This window comes from Hyposmocoma kahamanoa, unplaced genomic scaffold (genome assembly GCF_003589595.1).
Source record: "Hyposmocoma kahamanoa isolate Upper Pololo Valley unplaced genomic scaffold, ASM358959v1 78, whole genome shotgun sequence".
NCBI lineage: Eukaryota > Metazoa > Arthropoda > Insecta > Lepidoptera > Cosmopterigidae > Hyposmocoma > Hyposmocoma kahamanoa.
In genome coordinates, this window is record NW_020653945.1 from 5,249,831 (window position 1) to 5,273,631 (window position 23,801).

At 35.5% G+C, this 23,801-nt stretch overlaps 1 protein-coding gene across 1 annotated transcript in view; it reads left to right on the forward strand.

Moving 5' to 3' along the window:
- LOC113233194 (beta-arrestin-1-like) overlaps positions 1-23,801 on the forward strand; it is an 88,840-nt gene that overhangs the window by 8,362 nt on the left and 56,677 nt on the right. The window contains exons 3-4 of the mRNA XM_026468231.1: positions 8,383-8,503; positions 22,554-22,701. Of these exons, the coding sequence (XP_026324016.1) occupies positions 8,383-8,503; positions 22,554-22,701 (269 nt within the window). The remainder of the gene's footprint in view (positions 1-8,382; positions 8,504-22,553; positions 22,702-23,801) is intronic.

Consider the following 23,801-nt stretch of genomic DNA (forward strand, 5'->3'; position numbering starts at 1 on the left):
TAAATTAACGATTTCCACTTGCAATTGACAATTTTCTTACGATACAACTCTTACAATAAATATCATTTCTCTCGTGTGTTTGGGCGTAATTTGTAGTTCTCAATGTGTGTGTACATGGCACCCGCGATACAGGTCTTCTCTAGTGTATAAAAAAATATAAGAAATATCTGTGTATTTGTCAACACTTGGTGAAGTCATTAAAAGGCAAACTAGAGCTAAAATTATGAATATTTTATACCAAACACGTTGCCATAAACTAAGTTATAAGAATAACTGCTTCAACATGCATGTGTACGTATAATTATTTTCAATAAAATACCAAATGAAATTAAATCCTTGCAAATACATATTTATGAATTACAAAATGTGTTTTGACACATTGCTTCCTTAGTAACAAAGAAGAATTTTAATTTACTTGTACAAATTTACATTCATTTGAAATTCAATTAACTGTAGACATCAAATATGAAATTCCATTAAAATTTGCACATCTGCTTGCAGGTTGAATACAATATACCTAGTTTTACATAAGAATTGTATAATTACTGTATGCCGACAAATAAACATATACTTTATGCTGTAGTAAGCAACATTTAATTGCTTGAAATATAACAGATAAGAGAGAAAATCAGAAAGAGCTGTTGTGTATTTGCGTTAGTGAAAATATTTATTTCTGGCTGCAATAGTGCCTGAAATTGTTTTATAGACAGAATTAAGCTAGATATTCTGGGCTGAACATCCCAGGGACAGTTACACTGATTGCCAGCAAATATTGCTAAAAACTATATTTAATAACGCAACTTCTCTCAAATAAAAAAAACCATATTCAATTACGGTTGAAAACTTGTAGCTTTTTTCTTTGGGTATTTATAAAAATATTATACTGTTGTACTCACTGCTAAGCAAGTTTTAAGGCAATGAAGGAGGATTGATGACCTTTTTCATATTTTTCTACTTCTGACGTTCGATACGATTAGTTCAATCGAAATAACACTAGTTTTTTCTTATCTATATCGCGTATATTAGAAATATCTACGCATTTATCAACACTCATCCTCAATATTTTAAAACACTTAATGAAGTTATTCAAAGGCAAACTAGAGCTAAAATTATGAATATTTTATACCAAAATCGTTGCCATAAAGTAATTTTCCAAATTAGGTTTTTCAAATTACACAAATTTAAATAAAAAAAATAGTATCATTTCCAATTCAGACGTTACGTTGCGAAGTCCATTTTGATAAAAATGGAAGTAAATTAGTTTGCTAAATATAATAAAAATAAAACCCAAGAACTTGGTAAAAATTTCCATTTAACTTCAACAGCAAAGCTTCAGGGGTAGTTTAAATACTGGCATACAAGACTGGTTTCAGAGCAGTGCGGATTTATTTGCGGATCGTCCGCGCGGAGCACCGGAGCGCAGTAACACATGTGGCGTTAGAACATCGTTTTACAGTGACGCGGATTGTTCCGTACGGAACACGCTCTGCGTGAACTCCGCACAACCCATCCGTGCGTTCATTGTAGGCAACTGACTCCCGTGAATAGCCTCACTAAATTAAAAACTTCATTCAAACACGATTCTACGCCATCCGCATGGATGGCCCGCAGGCGGACAGTCCGTGTGGACCATACACACAGCAGTGAAACCAATTTAATGCATTGTTTCCGCCGCTATGGGCTATTTTGCAAATTCGGTTATTTCATAATTTTGGCAGCTATTCATAGCCATGTGCCAGTTATTATGTTGGCCATATAAGTGACAATAATAGTTAGCGCATATAGTGCCACTGCTGGACACAGGCTCTCGTAAAGAGAGAGCTTCGGCTGTAGATCTCACGCGGATTCAATGTAGATTGGGAACAAGCAACATTCAATTTTTTGGCAGATGTGTGCTGATCCCTCAACGAAAACTTACTTACGTCTCTGGCTCAGCAACCCGAAGTGGATCTTGGCCTCCGACACCAAAATACGTCATTTCTGTCGGTCTTTTGCAAATTCCGACCATTCGGCACTTTGAGCTCCTTTAGATCTTTGGCGACTCCAACTTTCCAGCGATATCGTGGACGGCCCACTGGACCCGCAGGTTGCCCCAAATACGCTATTTTGATAGCATGATCCTCTCCCTTTCTTTCCACATGTCCTGGCCGATCGATCTAAACGATTACCGAACAGCTTATAGCAATGGTTAAGAAAACAAAGATCGAACACACAGAAAAATTTCATCAAAGTCTCTTGAAAGTCCACTGAGTCCCATCGGCTCGACGAAATTTTTCTGTGTGTTCAACCTTTGCAATCATAATCATAACAAAACTAGTGAAGTTATTTCACAAAAACCTCCATAAATAGCTTATAGTATATTAGAAATTAAATTTCGTACATAAATTCTGAGGTACAAGCCCTGATTCGTACCCGCGACACTCCGTTTGTGAGGCAGTAGGTCAAACCTATCGACCACCGCGACATCATTTTTCTTCCTTTTGGTATCCTTTTATATCGGTTTGTACATTTTGTATTAACATCCCATACTATGTAAATTCTGCCTTATTGAATGACACGATCGATTTCTTTTCGTATCGATGGCATACATTATAAGGCTTGCCATCATGATGAAGGAATTTACCAATCGGCGTAAGGTTTTTTTTATGACACCCAGTGACGGGACGAACAAGTCGTGCGCATGGTGATAAGCAACATGCCTGTTCATAACAGTTGCAGCGCTGCTCAGAGCTTTAAATAGCAAATATCTTAGGGACACTTGCCACTGCGCCCGTCACCCTGAGACATAAGTTGACAAGTCCCATGTGCACGTAATTTCCTTAAAAACCGGAACACAGTTATTAAAATCCTGGGTATTGTATTTCCATTGTCGTGACCAACCCCCAAGATTCTATACCGTTTATCTTCAAAATTAAGTACAAAAACAGTCCATTAAAAACCTCTAGTCATTCTATTTAAACCCCCCACGGCCCTTACAAAAGGGAAACGAAACATTCGTTATTGAACCCATTTGTATTAATTTGCCGAAAGTGTTTTGTAGCCTAATGGATATTGTATTAAGCTGAATTAACGACGCACTAGTTTCACTCGTTTATTTATTCATACGTGCACGGCCGATAGTACCAGTATTGTTTAATTAAGTATAAAATTTAATGTTAATGGTAATTCTAGACCAGGTAACTTGGTGTAGTTGCACCCACACTTGGCCTCAAGCTATGGTTATGGCTATGGTTTGCCCTATCGCCTTTCAAGTAGAAGCCATGGGTTTGAATCCAGCCTCGCACCTAGAGAAACAGTTCTCGGAATTTATGTGCGAAATTTAAAGTGAAATTTACCATGAGTGTTTTGGTGAATCAAAAAAATTGTTATGAAACCTTTACGTTGAAGAAGGTTCACAACCTTCGGAAAACGTGTGGAGTCCCCAACCCGCATTGGACCAGCGTGACGGACAACGGCCTAAACCCTCGCCTGAGAGGAAACCCGTGCCCATCAGTGGGACGTATAAATGGGTTGATGAAGATGATGAGTGCCAGAGCAACAGAACTCACTCCAGATACTCTGGGTAGTATCTGTCACACAAAGTCGCAAATTCATTTAGGGGGCAATGTAGACGCTTCTATAATAAGATACCGGTTGATATTCAAAATTTGCCATTTACGAGGTTTAAAAAAGTTATTTTTTATTTCTTTTACAATAACAGGTGACGGGATAAACAAGTCATGCGCCTGATGGTCAGATACACGCCTGTCCATAACAGTTGCAATGCCACTCAGAGCTTTAAATCGCAAAGATCTGAGGGGCGCTGCCACTGCGCCTGTCACCCTGAGACATAAGTTGAATAGTCCCATGTTGCAACCGGAACGCAGTAATGCTGACATCACTGCTTGGCTTACCTAGTAGAAAAATATAATTACAGCGCATTAAGGACATAATTAACTTAAATGTGACTTTTAATACTTCTAATAGAATTAAAAATTACAATAAAAGTAAGTTGCGCCTTTGTTGTGTTGCGTTTAGTGTTATTTATTAAGTAATTATAGTAATTGAACTCATAATAAGGGCACAGTTTCGAACATTACTTAGTAAATTTTATAATTTATGAGAATAATTTCTTCAACATAAAGATCTTCAATAGTTTACCAAATGAATTTAAATTACTACACGGACCTACGTTTAAATCACAATTGACAAAATGGCTTATGACACGTTGCTTCCGTAGTTATCAAGAATATTTAGAATTTACAAATACTAATTTATATTATTTTGAAATGCAATTAATTTTGGAGGCCAAAATATTAAATTCAATTAATACTTGCACACCTGCTTGCAGGTTGAATACATTGTACCTATTTTTATTTAAGACCTGTATAATTACGGTACTCTGGCAAATAAATAGTTTCTATTCTGTTCTATTCCATTCTAAAATCCTTTAATATCTAATGGACGTCAAATATGTCTTTTTATAGTAATAAACCTGATTATTGATGTCTGTTGTGTCTTTCATGCTTACTGTATATACAATAAAAAAAATTCGTAAATAGGCTTTTGTTTTCTTATCCCGAATATGTATGTAATTCAATTTAGATAAATATGTTAGTTGTGCTGTTGTTCCGAAGGCCGTACATCACTCTAGTCAAATTCGAAATACAATGTTTAGTAACAAAATATTGCTAGGCAACCAATGTTGGCACGTGAAAAGAAAATTTTTTGTCAATGTTCATTGTTTAGGTTGGCTCTGCCTACGACCTGCTAGCGTATTTAGAAGAGTAGGAGATAGGGTTATGTAGAAGTAATACTTACCTGGCCATTTATAATTATAAACTTTGCAAAGTGCCCATTGATATATATGATTTATGAAGAAAATAATTAAGTTTTTGATACCTATTAATACTTACTGCTAGATAATAAGTAGATAATGGCAGATTCCATAGACTCTCTAATCGGTGATACCACGAGAGAAATTAATAATAAGCAAAAGGTAGCCAGTCTTTTCCTCGATTTAAGTGCAGCTATTGACACTGTGGATCATGACTTATTAATTGCTAAATTGGAGCACTACGGGATAAGAAACGGTAACCTTGAACTTTTAAAGTTTTATTTAGTCAATCGGAAACAATTTGTTGAAATAAAAGACGTTGATGATAAGAATAATGAACTAATGCAAACTTTAAAAATTTAAAGAATCATTAAGGGCATTCCGCGGGGATTAGTGTTGGAACCGATATTTTTCATTATATTATTAATGACCTTATAAACCATATCGAGTTCTTAGATTTTCGCGATTGTTACACATAGGAAATGAAACTATTTTTCCGGATTGAAATCGCGTAAATTTGATTTTTCAAACAAACCGACGTTTCGGGCCCTTTACAGGTTACAGGGTAACCTTGGCATTCATATTGACCATTTTCTTAATTGGAAATATGAGCTTACAACTATAGAAAACTCCTGTACTGAAAGTTCTGCCTGTTATGCCTTATATTTGATTGAATCAAAATTCATTATAGCATTGCGATATGGGGAAACAGTTTCCAATATAATACAGAGTGTGCTTTCATATTGCAAAAAAGGGCCATTCGCACTATGGTACGGATTCCTCATTTTAAAGATTTGTGTATACTGACTGTACCAAGTCTATACATCATGGTGTTGCTGACAAGACTTTTAAAGCTGAAAAGAAACTATGAGACATATAAAGAGCAAAGTCAGAGAGAGGGCACTAGGACTAAGAATTTAAAAAATATTATTGAGCCTAAATTAAATATTGTGACGCACTGCTCCCAATATCAGCCCGTGAAATTATTTCATAAAATACCTGTAGAATTTAAGATTATTACTGACATAAAACTATTAAAAAAAATACTAGCGATTTATTATTACAAAAATGCTGTTACTCAGTAGAAGAATTTTAAATTTATAAATTGTTGTTGTTTATTTTATATTTTTTATTGATTGTTTTAAATTGTTCTTTTTGAGTCATAACAATTTTATAGACTTGTATTGTTGACATTTTATGATTGTTAATTCATTTTTTTTTCTTATAATTCATATGACTGTGTATTTTAATTAATTTGTATAATTAAATTTAAATCCATGACATTCAAATACAATTATGTATATTGTTAATGAATAAATGATTGATTGACTGATGATTAAAAGAAACAAAATTGTAAGATTTTATTTCATATTAATTTATGACATATCTCGAACTCGAAATGTTTGCAATCTCCCTCCTCTATACAAAAAAAAACATTAGGGATAACATTGTTATAATTTTTTTTTATTAGTGAACGCGCGTGTCGACGACGCGCTTTTGAAGTTACCGACCAGAGGATCTACTCTCGTTGTACGATATCTTTAGTTACGCCCTTAGTTTCGGACGTTTCCTACTTCGTACCAGCACGGATATAAGTTTCGGTTGGAGGCCCGAACTAAGAACGAAGGACAACGCGATTTCACAGACACAGAGCGGCGAATCCGAATAGGCCGCCACCGGGCCACGGGCCGTGGAAAGTCGCCTTTACAACGAGCTCTACTGCTAGTAACTTACATTTATTCTACATCGAATTTGGCTAGAGTACAAGTACAGGAACATATCGCAAGAGTACGTAAGACAAACATTGCATTCCTTGTTTACAGACCCTTCAATTACATTAGGGCACTCACTGTTTGTTTTGAAGCCCTGGACAACGTTTACTCGTTACTTAACAATGTATAACATCATTCGTAATTTAATATTGCCTTAATACACTTCAGTAACTCGTCAATTATTTACTCATGTAGTTCAGTTACTAATTAAGGTTATTTCGTCCGAAAAAACGTATGAAGAAATACGCGTTGAAACAACCTAACGTCGTTACAGCGACGTTACTTATTCAGACCAGTAATTACGGTCTGTCCGGTTGGATATAGGGCGACCGTTTCTTTTGGGTACCTATCTACTTATTACCTCTTCTTTACATTTTATGTATCGTTGACTTTAGTATTTGGTAGAGTTGCAACTAATATCCGGTTACTATCCGGAATTCGGCTTACTGTTTTTTATTATTTGGCCGAAAACCGAATAAATAAAAACAGGAGAATGAAGTAAGAAAAATTATAGTAAATTATTATGTAAGTTTTATAAATGCCGAACACACTTTCTAAGTTGTAAACCGCTCAATTTTTCATTTATTTATCAAAAATATTAAAGCAGAAGTAACATATTATGTTATTTTTGTAAGAGATGAAAAAAGGTAACAAATCAAATTAAAACTACGTATTTATTACGTAATTTAGTAATGACTAAACCGGTATTCATGATATCTCCTCTAAGGTCCCGGGTTCGATCCCTGGCCAGGTCAATGTAGAAACTAACTTTTCTAAATTGTCTCGAGTCTGAGTGTGTATGGAACCGTCGTTGTTTATTTATTTATTTCCATATTGCGCATGTACATTAATAATCTCAGTACAGAGTACTAAAAAAACCGACTTCAAAAATCGGTTCTCACTACTCAAAGTATATTGAGGGAAAACGCCTTGAATTGGAGAATAGCAAAATCAACCATTAAAGTAATTGCTCCTTAAGTAAAATTCAGGCGCAATTTATAAAAATGAATCTTCATGCGTGAACTGCCACCCTTAGAGGTGAATTAAAATGAAATGGAACCACAACGGAGGTACCCCCTTTCCAACAAAAAAAGAATCATGAAAATCGATTCACAAATACCGGAGTTATCGCGTAACATACATACAAAAAAACATACAGTCGAATTGAGAACCTCCTCCTTTTTGAAGTCAGTTAAAAAGATTATTGCAATAAAATTTAATACAGTACATGACCCAGTCAGGGTGTAGCAAGGAGACTGAAAATTTAATTATTAAATTCTAATTACGCTTCATGCTTAATTATTAAAAGGGATAGACGTGAACTTTCCGTGCGTTGTGACTTTTTTTCGATTTCCATAACACAAGTGCTTTTTTCTATTTGTTTCATAACTTGAAACTTACACAATACATAACAAGTTATTTAAATAAACAATGCATGGTGTAGTTCCTTACAATAGTGAACACAACATACATTACCAATGTTCGATTAAAAAATATGAATATAACTATATAAAAGAAAAACAAACAGATAATTCTGTTTGAACTTGTTCAAACGAAAACTCACAACTCATGAAGGGCTCTGTACACATTATTCCTTGCTGAGGCAAGAGAACCCAAAAATATATCAATGCAATACGAAAGTAAAAAGCTTTAGTTACTTACTTTGGGATCAGAGCAACGAATATGTGATGTTGTCTACTATCTATTATTATTTATTATCTTTGCTCACCTTTTGTATTATTAACATTAATTTTGTATTTGTTTGGTGTAATAAAACTGTACCATGTTCCATAGGTATGGCCGTGAAGATGAAGAGGTTATGGGCCTGAAATTCTGCAACGAAGCCATCATGAGCCTTGCACAGATCTGGCCAGTGCACTGCACCCATGACAAGGAGCCTAACACGCCATTGCAAGTAAGAAAAATTTTATAATAAGCTTACTTTAAGCTTACATTGAAATAAGATTGTTTTTGGAAAGGTTATGGTAGGTCCCCTGCACTGGTACAAACTAAGTCGTTGTGCCTAAATGAAAAAATAGAATCGTCATCTATTTTTATACTTTGTTCATGAAAATAGCTGTAAATTTTGTTGTATAATTGCGAAAATTGATCTAAGCAGAGCTCAAACGTTATTATATACGCATTTGTTACTAAAACCCGTTTCGCAGATGCAAATTTACGTGTTTTCTTAGAAAACTTCGTCGCAATTTCAAAGTATAACACCGCGAAGCGAGCCTTTGATATTGTATGCAAACATGTTTTCCGAAACGTTGGCTGAAGCATGCAATTGACGTAGATACGTAAAATGCGCTCATTTTATTCTCTTATGACATATTATAAAATATATTGTTGAACATACTTGCTCGTAAGCAGTAGTTTTTAATGCAGCAAACTAGGCGGTATTTTTATCACACGGCACTAGGGCGAAGTTATTTTTAACTCTACGCTCTACGCACCGATCGCTCGCCAGGAGATCGGACGTACAGTCAAGCTTGACACTTTGTACTTTGGACCTTTCTTATCGTAAGCTGCATAGAGTTGGATTAAATCTTGAGTATCAAGCTTGACGTGCTCTTGTCCCTATATACACAGCTGGTGCGGTTACCACTGAAAGCAGCCTCAAAAAGCATAAAGTTGATATTATTTCATTAATAATTTGTATAAGGTACGTCGTAGAGTAGCAAAAAATTTAAATGCTCAAAAATAAATTCTAAATTTTTAATCGTTACGTAAGTAATAGAGTAGTATACTTATTTAGTTATTGTAATAAGACTTAGTTATTATTATTTTTAGGTAACACACTTGACGGACGTAAGACCTAGCTACCCATAGTACAGGGTATCCTAGTTTGGGAGTTATGAACATCTCTGTACCTATTTTCCTGTGTTTTGCAATAAAGACATTTTTTTTTAATATTTATTTAGTTTTTTTCGATATACTTAAAACTCAAAGATCTGAGAGACTCTGCCACTGCGTCTGTCTCCCTGAAACATAGGTTGATAAGTCTCATGTGCCTGTAATTTCACCTATTGTTACAAGGAAATGTTTTAGAAGCAATAGAGCTCCTTGTGAAAGAGTTCATCCAGGGTTGTACTGCCACCTCACCTACTTCTGCCGCCAAGCAGTAATGTCAGCATTGCTGTGTACAAAATAATACATTTACTAATGCGGACTGTATTTCCAAAAGTAACTTAAATTTAGACCTGCCGTTACAAGGGCATTTTGAGAGAAGAGAGAGAAAAAACAGTGTTCCCTGACCAAAATAAAAATTAAACATTGCCATATTCTTAATCTATTAATTCTACTAAATTATACTATTACAAAGTAGGCAAAGTAGGCAATAGACGACTTGGGAAAGTGGACCATTTGGACAAGTGGACCGATCGGGAAAGTAGACCGACTGTACCGAAGGGATGTAAATTATATGTTGAAGTGTTTCTTAAACAACTGTGTTCCGGTTTTAAAGAGTAAGGATTCTGATGAAATTACAGGCACATTGGACTTATAAACAGGGTGACGGGTGCAGTGGCAGTACCCCTCAGATATTTGCAATTTAAAGCTCTTTTCTAAACGACTTGTTCGTCCCGTCACTCAATATTAAAAAAAATTATAACGTTTTTAAATCTAATTTTCCTTTTTGTTAACTTCGTCGTAAATGCGATGAAACATTATACCTACGCTATACGAGCGGAACGGCAATTACAAACGTTCGGACCATTAAAGCTTTTGCCTTCGGTTCCGGGTTGTTCCTCTGTTCATAGTTCCCTGCTACCACCTTTGTGACACAATTTACTATATAATTACATTTGCTCGTAAATAGTAGTATATAGAAAATATAGGCGGTCTTTTTGTCATACGGGTCACTAAAGGTTTTTTTCAATATCTAGCCCCGCGCCGCCCGCTAAGGGCGCGTTCTCATTATGTCACGACGACAGATAGTCGTGCAGTTTAAAATGTAAAATTAAATTTATATTTAAATGAAGTTGTTCACATACAGAACGGCACGATTAACTGAAGTACACGACTTTTTTGACGTTACAACGACAGACTGTCGTGACAATGGGAAGAGCTAGAATGACTATATAATAAATAAAACGCCACGACAAAAATGTGACGACAGACAATCGCAGCTTCAAACAATTATACGTGGGCGCACTATAAGTTTCCGGAATGAATAAGAAAAAAATAGTATAAATGGTCAGAAATGAATTTATTGTTTCTCAAAATATTCTTCGTCTGATTAAATTACAATGATGATGATTTTACAAAAATGTGAGTAGTAGATTTTACTTAAATTCCGTGCGTGAGTTTGCTCCATTATTTTGTTTATATTATGTACATATCTTATCAGTAACACGAGAAAATATTCATTTTATTTTACGATAATTATCTAAACGCCTGGAAGTGCACATAATATGATATTTCATGTCCTTGCTAAAAACTTTTATGTAGGCGCTTAACGACTATTTTGAGGAGAAAGTTTGAGGCGTCGTTTTGTTCGTATATTCAAAATAAATTGATGGGTTGGAGAGCTAGGTCAGTATAGAATTGTTATAGAATTATTTCATATATTTGTTCATACTATGTGTAGTAATAGATATCTATTGGTGGCTCTGCCGGGGAGAATGCTTCGCAGCACAACTATATTGAATTCAAGTTTACGACGAATCCAGATAGATAGATATATAGATATTTTTTGACTAGAATTTTATAGAAATCTTAAAGTATTTTTGAAAAAATTAAAATTTATTAAAGCTTAGGTGGTTCTGCCCCGGAGTATGACGCATTGTCGTCACGATGTAGTGGGAACGGGCTAGACACGACAGTCATCCAACGATAAATAAAACATTACGACAAAATGGGAACGCGCCCTAAGGGTGCGTATTTATTTATTTATAAGAAAATTCTTGCGGACTTACAGATGTGTATGAAAAGAGAAGCGTCGGAACTAAAACCTCCAAGCCACATTTCTACTTTTGTATTTTTTCTAATTGCCAAATGGTAGTTTTCTACCTATGACTAATTTATCCAACCCGAATACCTAGACGAAATTGAAATCAAAATTTGTCGGTTTCGAAGCTCCTTAAAATTAATAATAACGCGGCTGTATCGCCTCCGGGGTGCCACTGCAGATAAAAATATAATAATTTGTTTCACCATGAAACTTTCTCGTATAATTATTCTGGTCGCCTGCAATAAACGCGCATGACCCTCGTGCAAATTTGCTCGTAGCGAATTTCGCTGCAAGTTGCAGCGCTACTTTGTGGCCTTTTATAAATAAAATCCTATATTTGCAATTGACGCTCGACGCTAATGTATGTAGCAATAAGTCAAAGCGTTAATAAACCACAGCCGTCGCTGCCGCCTCCTACCAAATTCGCGCCGTGAGCCGAAAAAGCAATTAAAATTTTGTAAACATAATGTGTATAAACTATAACGTCAAAAACTGCAGTCATTATGAACTGATTACTCTGGAAGAAAGAAGTGTAGTGATGGACATGGTTCTTCTTTTTGACATCTTACGAGGTCAGATCGATTGCTTTTTATATTCCAAGCTCTGTTCTAAAAATTAACTAACTCATGGGATAGTATCGGTGTAGCAGACTTGTATCCGCACTTCTACGCCGTAGCACCTATTTCATTCTCGAACGGATGTTAATATCACTTTAAACAATACGTAGCTACAAAGTCGCTACCTATACCATAGACATAAACAGTCAGCTGTAGGTTAAGTAATAAACACTGTCACATTTATTATTGTGAAAAATTTGAACGCGTAATGTAGAGATTTTAACAAACAATTGCATAATGTTTAGGTGTCTCTTCACACGTAACGCTCACAAAAAATGTATTTTAATTTTATTCCGGTCGTAGCGCGACAGAGCGACCGTTGCTGAGGTTTACGGTAGCAATAAATAACCCATTTATGGTGCTTTTGCGTACATCCAGCCTATATTGAACTTCAATTGAAGTATAAACTCGGATGCCGACTCTGTGGAACAGCTTTGATGTGTGATTAAAACTGTCTCTTTTACAGTTAATAGCTTTTAAACTTACACTAAACTTTATTATTTAAATAGTCTCGTAATGAAATGACGTGAAATGAAATGACGTAAGTTATTCTCTAAGTATAACTAATTTGAGATTTGAACTTTTCTTGCTTCTTTTCTGGCATCTGGCCTGGATGTTATGGGTGTGAATTCCATAGCTCTGATACTCATAACACACGAAGTTCCATAATTTGAGACACATCAAGCTTTAAATTGACAGATCTTGTTCCGTTGCACTAAAGGCGATATCCGAACGAAAGCGTACAGTTTTGTGACGATGTGATATCCTTCCATCGTCATTCCACCTTTTTATCACCTTATTATTAAAAAAGACAATTTGTATCCTTGCCACTTGTTTTCAAATTTGGAAACGTTCTTTAATTCCTTCCTTTAATTCATTCTCATTTTGTTTCGTTCCCTCGTCACTCTCTGCTCAATCACTGAAGCGAGCAGAACTGCTCGTCTAATTTTGATCCTTCTGTCTGTCTCACGTTTTTAAGTAGGGAGTGTTTTGTAGCGTTGTGCCTGTTTTTTATACCCTTTTCTTGTTACAGCCTTTATTTTTCTTTCGACTTTACTTATGAAATAAATTATGTAGACATTAGCGGTTTACAACCTCTTCAGTTTGATGTGCTGTTGACTGCACATTATTATTATAACCGTCATCAAAAAATTTTATATAAAAAGAAAGTAGATACGTTATGTATTTTCTCCGATTGTCTATGACGTTTCGGAGACTCAGCAACTTCAGAGTGCAACGCGAGATTGAGCTCCAATTGGCTTATTAGTCAACATTTAGCCTGACACGCATATATCTACCTATTTTTTACTTATAAAATCTTTGACTATAAAGGTGTTTTTCCATCGGCAAGGCCCCGCCCATCCTCGTCAATGCAGACTATTTCCGCCGAAGATGGGATAGGAGAGAATTGAAATTTTGTCATACAAATTTCAATTCTCGTCTCGTGTCGCCGATGGAAAATCGCTTTAATATATCACTTGTGCAGTATATTGTAGATTCCCTTCTGAATGAAGTCTGACATCGGAAATCACTGAGTACGCATGCCTTCTTGATGTTGGCGAAGTTATCAATTATATCACTGTTAAAAAGAGTCATAAAAGAGTGTACTCCAAAAAGTCAAAATTCTACGTTTGAACTTATTTTACAACCAAAATACAGATCTAAAAATTATCAGATAGTACAACAAAAACTTAAACGTTTGTTTTTAATAAATTCAATATATTTTGTAAAAGTCATGGAACAAATTAAGTAGCTTGCGAGGTTATAAGTATTTTACAAACAATCCTGCATAGGTGGACAGATAACATCGCCATAGATTTAACGGTTTAATTTACCCTGCCATGTTTTTGAAAATAATACGTCCAACCGTGCAAAGTGGAAAACACAAGGAAGTTAGACCCAATCCCAAATGGGAATTATAACGCTGAGGATCAACAATATTCATGTACTAGTGTACTAGATGCGGCGTTCCATACACATTAACAATCTTAATAAATTAAATATAAATAACTATATAATATAATCTTTTCATAATCATTAAAATTTAAACAGAAGTAAAAACTAAAAAATGCTGTAGTTTTATAAAATATCGTGTTCTTTACAAGCCATCACATTCCGGGGGCTCGGCGAAACCAGCTTGGTTGGGATGCTATACGTGCATATACAGGCTGTTCCGTATCTATCAGATTTTATTACTTTATATGTAGCAATTTATAAGTACAAATTATTTATATATATTCAGTTTTCAATGTATATATAAATATACAAATATTTTGACGATACTCTATAAAAAAGTTTGGAAATGAGCGTTTGTTAATAATAATTTACAATATATATAATATTATATGTATTATATTATGTTATGTTACAATGTATTATTTAAGTGTTAATTTGAAGAGTTAGATCACGTGTGTTTTCGTGAGCGCGAGTGGGTGTATGAATATGCTTGTCTCTCTGGGTGTGTGTGCGTCCGTGCATGCGTGCGTGCGTGCGTGCGTGCGTGCGTGCGTGCGTGCGTGCGTGCGTGCGTGCTTGTGTGTGTGAGCGTGTGTGTGTGTGTGTGTGTGCGTGCGTGTGTGTGTGTGTGTGAGAGAGTGTGAGAGTGTGTGAGTGTGTGTGTGAGAACTCACGAGAGAAACAAATGTAGATCACACAAATATTTCTCCCGGCCCGGGAATCGAACCTGGGACCTCGGCGTGGCAGTCCGGCATGGTAACCGTTCGGCCACAGAGGCAGTTGAATGGAACCTGCGTGTTGTTGTTTGATAAAACAAATATACACGATTTAAATCCGGAAAAATAGTTTCATTTCCTATGTGTAACAATCGCGAAAACCTAAGAACTCGATAATAACTAAAGCCTTCGCTAGAATTACACGACCAATATTTTAGCAAAACTGATCTCTACATAACAATAGCGGGAAATTACACGCAACCGTCAAAATATCATGTTTGCTGCTATCTGAACTAGAAAATATGAACTTTATATGAGCTAACCAAGCTCCCGACTAAAATATAGATACACTACAAGCGACTCGAAGCGACATGCTTTCATCTATTGCAACATTCATGTTAACTTGATTACACGAGCGAACCTTAGAAGTGAGTTGACTAATTAAAGCAGCTTTAAATAGTTAACCAGTTGTATGAAAAAATAAACACCCTTGCATTATTATTAATTACTTTTTAGGGTATTTTCATCCCGATGACACAACGAATAAAGACGTTGTAGAAATATTTACATGCGTATAACAGCGTGGTAGGTCAGGCCAAGTAATTTTGCCGGCAATACACGGTAAAACAGCTCCTTTTTCTACTCCTGTTTTTAAATCTGTCAATTATAATTTCATAAACCATATCACAAAGGCGCTCTTTTTTGTTCTGAACGAAAATTCTATTGTCAAAATTCGTGTTTTTGCTAATTAAAAGAGTCTCATTAAACGCGTTATTATGTTTCTGAAATTTAAATTTTTTTAGTTAATAATATCTCAAAATTTTACATAATAGCCACAAAGGCGTATCCATTTGCCAAAAAAGAACTATCAAGTTTAAAGCACTTTTGCGCATTGGCACTTAATTTTAAACTTAATAATTTTTATGCAGAATTAACTTAGTTGAATTAGTTAGAACTGAGTCGGCAGGCGATATTTTACGAAGTTCCTGCAGTTTAAAAAAACGACCAGATGAATAAAGAACTAATTCAAAACTAGAATTCAGAAAAAGCATTTAGCGCACTCACTACCCGTACGATGGACTAAAATCAAGATCATTAAGTCCATGTACGTTTATAATTAAAAGAAGTGTTAACGGTTTTATTATTCTATTGTAATAGAAAGGTTAAGTCGTGCCAAGAGATAACATTCATCGGTGCAAATGATATTTATCTAACACATTGAATATCACCTGAACAATAATTCTAGGGTCGGCGGACTAAAGCACATAAGTCAAAATCCAACATCATTCATTTAAATTAATACGTCTACCGGCTTCAAATTCATGTGTTACTTCATAAATTTGTAATTTTAATCTTATTCACATCTTCCAACACTATAAACAACACAAAAAATATATATAATATAATCATACATTAACAAATGAAGCACTTTTTAACTTTAGTGCTTTAGTTCGCCGACACTAGAATTATAACTTGATATCATTTTAATTTCAGTCACGCGACTGTTGAAAGCAATACAGCCTCCAATACAATATAACCGTTCACAAAAGCATATCACTCACAATAATATCACATTCCATAAAATCGTTACCCATATTACAGGCTACATAGGATGTAGCAAAGTAAAAGATATAAATAATCCGTCCCAAAACCAATACATATAGGGCACTACCGATTTCATGGATCAAAAGAACGGACATAGTGACGTATAAATATTGAGAGCAAATCGATGATAGATAGACAGATACTTTGAAACGGAAGCGTTATTAAAATAGTGTGAAGGTAAGTTTGTGTTTTGGTCGTACCAATACTTCTAAAGTGCAATTAATAAAAATAAAACGAACTAAATGAAACAAATTATGTATTTCTAAAATTTTACAACATTATCAACTATAAAAGCAATAGAATTCCTTGTTAAAGAGTTCGTCCAGGAAAGTACTGCCACCTTACCTATCTCTGCAAACAAGCAGTAATTTGAGCATTATTGCGTTTGAAAGTAAGAGTACTCGTGTACAGGACTTGGGACTTGTCAAATTATGTCTCAGGGTGACTGGCGTTATGGCAGTACCCCTCGGATCTTTATGACTGCCCTGAGTGGCACTGCAACTGTTATGGATAGGCGTGTCGCTTACCACCAGGCGCACGACTTGTTCGTCCCGACACTTGGTATCATTGAAAAAGACTAATTCCTATCGTAGAATATTTAAACCTCTCTCCTGAAAAATTGTCATTTTGCAGATTTTTCATATTTTTAAGTGGTTTATTTAGTGCGACCAAGTTGTTAAGAACTGGACCCCAGTGTGAACTATCTACTCGCTATGGAGTCTAGAGCTAACTTTAGGACCTTAAAGAAAATCAGTTTTCCAGCAAAAAGTGAGTTAGCGATCATTTTGTTACCGCGACTGGTACCACACAAAATATCTTTATGCTTAGGGTCATTATATTTAATTAGATAATCTATGGTGTAATTTAGTTTTCGTACCTGGTTTTGTTCCCTAATCATTTGTTTTTTTTTATAATATCAAGTGACGGGACGAACAAGTCGTGAGCCTATTAGTAAGCTGCACGCCTGTCCACAACTGTTGCAGTGCCACACACAGCTTTAAATCGTAAAGATTTGAGGGGCACTGCTACTGTCCCCGTCACATTGAGACATAAGTTGACAATTTCAAACTTCACCAGATAAGACATAGTGTCTTAAGTATGAATGTTTTATAATTAATATTTTTCTTTTTTTTCTATGTTGTTTCCTTTTATTTATTTTTTTCTTGTGTGGTGTGTTTTTAGGTGTGTTTACTTTCTTTCTGACTGTACCTAAAACCTTCGTAATATGAATAGGTAACAAAAGCAATACCCACTTATTTGAGAGCTGCGCCAAGTGTCAAGTTAGGATATCTCCACAGAATTCAGAAATTCCGCGGATAACCTTTCTTCTTATCGTATCCATGGCATAGACTTTAATAATAAACGTTACAATATGAATATGTTAATGTTTCTGATTTTATATTTTTATTTTTTCATTTGGATTTTTTTGTATTCTAACACTTAGTTCCTTAAGATTTAAATTTTGTTTTACTAACCCTTTTGTATGGACCACCTTCAGAAATCTGACTGAAGTAAAGTTATTTTTATTTTATTTTATAACGCGTCTACGCGTATAGCGCGCCAGATGTACGGGAAAGAAATGGTACGTCGTGCGGGGAAGCACCATTCGTGCATCTCCTAGTCCAGAGCGTTAATTCTAAAGTTCGATGTGAACAGGACGACTTACCCATAGAAGTTTCAGTAGCAGTAGATATAGCAATAGAGCTCCTTGTGAAAGAGTTTGTCCAAGAAAGTACTGCCACCTTATCTATTTCTGCCGCCAACCAGTAATGTCAGCATTACTGCGTTCCGGTTTTGAAGTAAGTATAAGGTAAGGGTGCTGGTGAAATCACAAGCACATGGGACTTGTCAACTAATGTCTCAGGTTGACGGCCGCAGTGGCATGACGGGTGAAAAGACAGGACACCTGACCTGAACCTCAAATAATAAAAAAGGATAATGATAATAATGTTACACATGCACCTTAATCTTTCATTTAAAAATTTAAAATTAATATTTTAGATTAACTTTTAATTTTTAAAGGGCGAATCTAAAATAAATATACGTAATGATAATAATGTGCCAGACAACAACACTAATTATAGGATCTCAAATTCCCTGCACAATGAGTACCAGAGCACAGAGACTAGAACCGATTAAAAAATTAATTTCCCAAATTGGTCACCCAAATCGAAGCCGAAACGTTGGGTGGGTGGGTACCATTGGGTCACCAAGGTCGTCACATATTTGCATATTAAATGGATTTCTTTCTTATATTTGTTTATGGGCTATGTCTCAACTTACAATGCCATAACTTCATTCACGTAGGATACCTGTTCCAAATTTCTAGATCGGCGTACGCCGTGTCATCATCGTCCTTATTCATTATTTGAGGTCTGTTCAGTGTGTTGTCTTTTACCATGCACTTGTTATTTCGTTGTTCCTTTATAAACATATCAACTTCGACACAACCCATTCACTTTTCTTTGTTCTTCAAGTTATAAAATTGTAAAGTCAGGATAAAACAAATTTTAAAGGAATCGACTTATACTGTCCATAGAATTATTAGTTATATCTTGCTCGATGCTTCGATAATCTTCTTAGCGAATCAATGGCTTCCGATATCTTATATTTCTCCCGCCCAATATTCATTCACGCGTGTGCTTCAGCGCACGCGAGGGAAGGAAATAATACCAAAGACACCAACGGTTGTTGTCACCCTTTACTTTGATCCTTTGAGGCACTGAAATGTACTGGGTAAAGAAACTATTTCGGATTCTATCTCTTAGCTGTATCTTTGGCACCAGCAACCTCTGAGGATTTTGGGCGGGGCGATTCCGGTCGATGGGATATAAATGAAGCGTCTCTAATGACCTGTCAAAGTACACTCACAACTCTATACCTCTCTCTATACTCTCTGTAGCGTACGTATCCTAAAATATCGCCCCGGAACGAAACTTTAGATTGACCAAGCAAACACACCCCGAGGGAAGGGCTTAAACCATATAGAATTAATTTCGCTAAACCCTCTCTGTGACGACTGTAGTAAATTGAGAGAGTAATTTTGTACAAACTGGACTAACATTTAACCACTGAATGTTAATATATGTAACTTTGGAATTACAAATACACTAAACTACACAAAATTGTTTAATTACATTTCGAAGGTTCAAATACGAGAGTTTCATTGCTTATGGACTGCATAATGATATAGAGAGGCAACATAAGGGACTGGCAATTCAGAAGTAATAAGCTGGCACGCAGGTTCGGTCGATGTAGTAAGCAAGTAAAAATTACACTTTTCAAAGCCTACTGCCAATCGTTCTACACGAGCAACCTGTGATTCAGTTATACTAACAAATCGCTTAGTGCCGTACGAGTCACATACAATAATGGGTTTAGAACGTTGATGAGGTAGCCCCGCTTTTGCAATGCTTCTACTGTGTTTACAGAGGCGCGGGTTGATGGTTTCAATGCCATTATTAGTAGACCGAGGAGCAGCACCAACACCATTTTACAGGTCATGCCTGATAGAAATGACCTACCCATTATGAAATCTTCCTGTCCTGATTGAATAGTTTCACAGAAAAACATAAGGTCTGGATGCGGGTGAGAGTTCTGAGAGTCGGCTGCCACTTTTTATAATTAAATTTTTGTGCAACTATTATAAAATTACCACTAACCTAATCTTTAAGTTATATTTGTAAGTTACTAACACTGTTCGACCTTAAAAAAATTGTGTTGTCTGATTAAATAGTTATGTTTGTTTAGTGTGAATGTCCACTTCGCCTAATATCATCAAAATGGCAAAAAAATGAGCTGAAAATCTAAATAACTTTTGTATACCCAAATAGAACATAAAATTTCGCATATACATAGGTGCATAACTTGCTTTATGTAGTTAATTTTTTTTATTGACTTCATATGATAAACAACTTCTGACATGTGATCACATGTGACCAAGGATACGGTATGTCATGTTTCAACGGTATTAAAATCCAGAAAAACATATCATTAGTAACTTAGGCTCAACACACACTAGCGCAAAAACATGACGCGTCGCGACGCTTCGACTCTGCGCCAGTGAGTTGAGCGTTAGTCGTGATTACTGTTAGACAAAGTCAAATAATCTTTATATTAGTAAATAATTTATTACACTAAAACATGTGATTGTGCATAATATGTTTTAGTGTAATAAATCAAAGTAAAAATTTTAAAAAGGCCAAGAAAAAGAGTACGTGAGGATAAGAAAAATGATAGTGAAATTTAAATAAACTAGACTGGTTTTTGTAGCGAGAGTAGATGTTGCCGGTATATAGTGCTTTGAATTTGTGCTTAGAAGACATTGTGTACAGGTGGTAAGGAGTTTACTAATATCTTATTCATATAAATTCACTAAAACAGCCTTCTAAAGATTATTTTTCTATCTTTCCGACTATTCCCAAAACACACGTAATTGCTTTCCACAAAATTGTAATTAAATTTTAAAATTTCGTACGCTACAAAACATGAATAAAACAGCAGCAATTTCAGTTTTGCGGCCATAGATTATAAAGTTTGTACCCCAGGCAGCCGTAAAGAAGACGACATTAGCGTTTTAAGGAGAAAATGTTGGCGACTAGACGTTTAGGCTGTGTATTTTACATAACAATGAAACGAATGAGAGTGAAGTGAGGCACGGTCGGGTCGAATTTGGAATGTTACTTGAGTGAATTTTTTATTTAGTAGGGTATGCTCCCGCATTATTACATTATGAGAAAGTAAATAAAAATGCTACGTAACAGCTTTTTAACATCCCAAAAGAATATAATCCTAACATCGCACCTTTGGTGTAATGAGGTCATATTTACAAAATCATAAGTTTTGAGGAGAGGATTTAAATATTGTACGAAGTTATTAGTACGAGAATAAGCGTGCATATGACCTCCATTTCACTTGATGAAAAGTGATGGTGAGGTCGACCATTGAGCATGCACACCTAAATAATGTCTATATTCACTCTCGCCTTGAAAAGGCCTAAGTTATAGCGTTCGGGGAATAAATCTGCACGCAGGGAATTTCACGCCATATAAACGTAAAAGCGTAATTTTTTTATGCTTAAACAAGGAAAGTTATAAAATTTCACATGCATAATATTTTGTTTAATGAAATTAGTGTTATTTTTATGATTTCCATGAGATAAAAGCACTTTTTACGTATGACTACATGTAGCGTTATTAAACCAAAGGTACGTTTGGTAAAATGTTTCAACGATTTTAAAATCCCGAAAAACGTACTATTAACCACTTAGTCGTGATTATCGTCGTGAGGTTAGATAAAGTTAAAGTAATAGTGCATTGTGCGTTATGGGCGGTAAATAACATTATTAACGAGACTTTCTTAGGCTTAATGACTTACCGCAAAATGTAGCACGACATACAATGTTTTTCATCACGTTTGCGAGGAAACAGATACAACGATTATTTGTTTCTTGTATATAATAAACATCGCTTCACAACACAACATTTACTGACTTTGCAAATGGCGGGTTTTTTATATTTTTTTTAACAGATTGCTAGCTGTTCTTCCATAGATAATACAACTCGAACTAAAATGTTATAGAAGTCACAGACGCATGCAGCCACAATGTATCCGATATAAAATAAACAATTTCCAAATTCTAAAAATACTGTAGAAATTGAATTCACAAAATAAATTTAATATAATATAGTTAAATTGCAAATGTTTATTTTTTTTTATGCTTCAAATTTATGCAAAATATACGTTCAGATTTTTCGAGCCCAAAACTTTTGCTTAATCTTGACATAAAAAATCCATAGGGCGATAATGTGTTGAAAAAGTCCGTGGGCATAAATTTATTGCATAACCTACATGAACAACTCAATTATCAATTAGCTAGATTAAGCTAATTTGACTTGCTTTCCACGTCAGAGTGATCAAAATACTGACAGCGTTTGCCTTATGCATAGCTGTACAAATACGTCGACATGGTAACCAGCCCTTGAATACCCCATCTGGCTTAATTTAATTTTTATTTTAAACTTTTTATTTAATTTTTGTTTTAACTTTTTATTGTAATAATAATTGAAAAGGTAATCCAATGAGTTTCTTTCAGTAATTGAAAAATATCTTTCCCAGGAGGCGTTAATAAAGCGGCTAGGCTCCAACGCGTATCCATTCCACTTGGAGTTGACTCCGTTAGCGCCACCTAGCGTCCAGCTCGTACCAGCTAAGCAGTACCACGGAGCTCCAATTGGTACTTCATATGACGTTAGAGCTTATATTGGTAAGTATTGTATATACTATTGAAAGTTAAGCGTGCCTCTTTGGCCGAATAGTTACTATGCTGGTCTACCACGCAGAGGTCCCGGGCCGAAAGAAATATTTGTATCGCCTACATTTAGTTCTCTCGCGAGTTTGAATGTAATTTGTGGTAGTCTATGTGTGTGTCCTTAACATCCGCTATACAGAGTTTCCCAAGTGCGGGGATGTGAGTGTGTGCAAAAAAAACATAGGCACATGTGACATGTCAACTTATTTCTACGCTGTCTTCACCACGAATATTTTTAAATAGTGTGATTTGGAAGTACCAACTATCATCAGTACCAGCTCTAAATTACTCTAAAAGCTAGCGAGACTTCGCTGGTAATCCCAATTAGGAGTCCTATAAAAGCAATAGTAAAGCTTCATGCTCATTCTTTTCTATGCGCACTGTTATTAAAGAATATTTCATTCATTCATTCATTCTTGTTGCCCTCTTTCTTTCGGTCTGACTAAAACTTTCTCTTCTATTTCTTCATATTTTTATTACGAGTGCTGGGCAAATACATGCATGTTTTATTCAAACATAAATCACTGTGTTACTTAAAGCGGGAAATACACAGAGAACGGGTGCGTATCGGGTCGGGTGCACAGCGGGTCTAATTTTGTGTGTTGTATTTATATGGTCTCGTCCCGCGCGCCCTCGCGGTTGGACGTGTAATCGAGTAATAATCAGTGATAAAATGACGTCAAATTTAGTGAAATGTGCAAGCTGTAACGTGGTAATAAACGAATTACTGACTTTTGTCAATAACAAAATAGATGTTATGAAGGAAGATGGAATCTCCCAAATCTGCACTAGTGCATTCACGGAGCTGGAAATTAAAACCGCTAAGGATCTGTTGTTTGATTCTATACCGTCTGCAAGGCGTAAGAAAATAAGAAAAGGAACTGGCAAGACCCGGCGTGATATCGATGATATAGTGACTTTAATGAAGGAAGGTAACCCTGAATCTTTTCCAATATTTGTTGCCAGGGACTTGCACAGATTGCCCCCGGTTTATTTTGATCACGTCGACACGACTAGGCTTCTAAAGGATATTTTAAAGCTACAACAGGATGTCC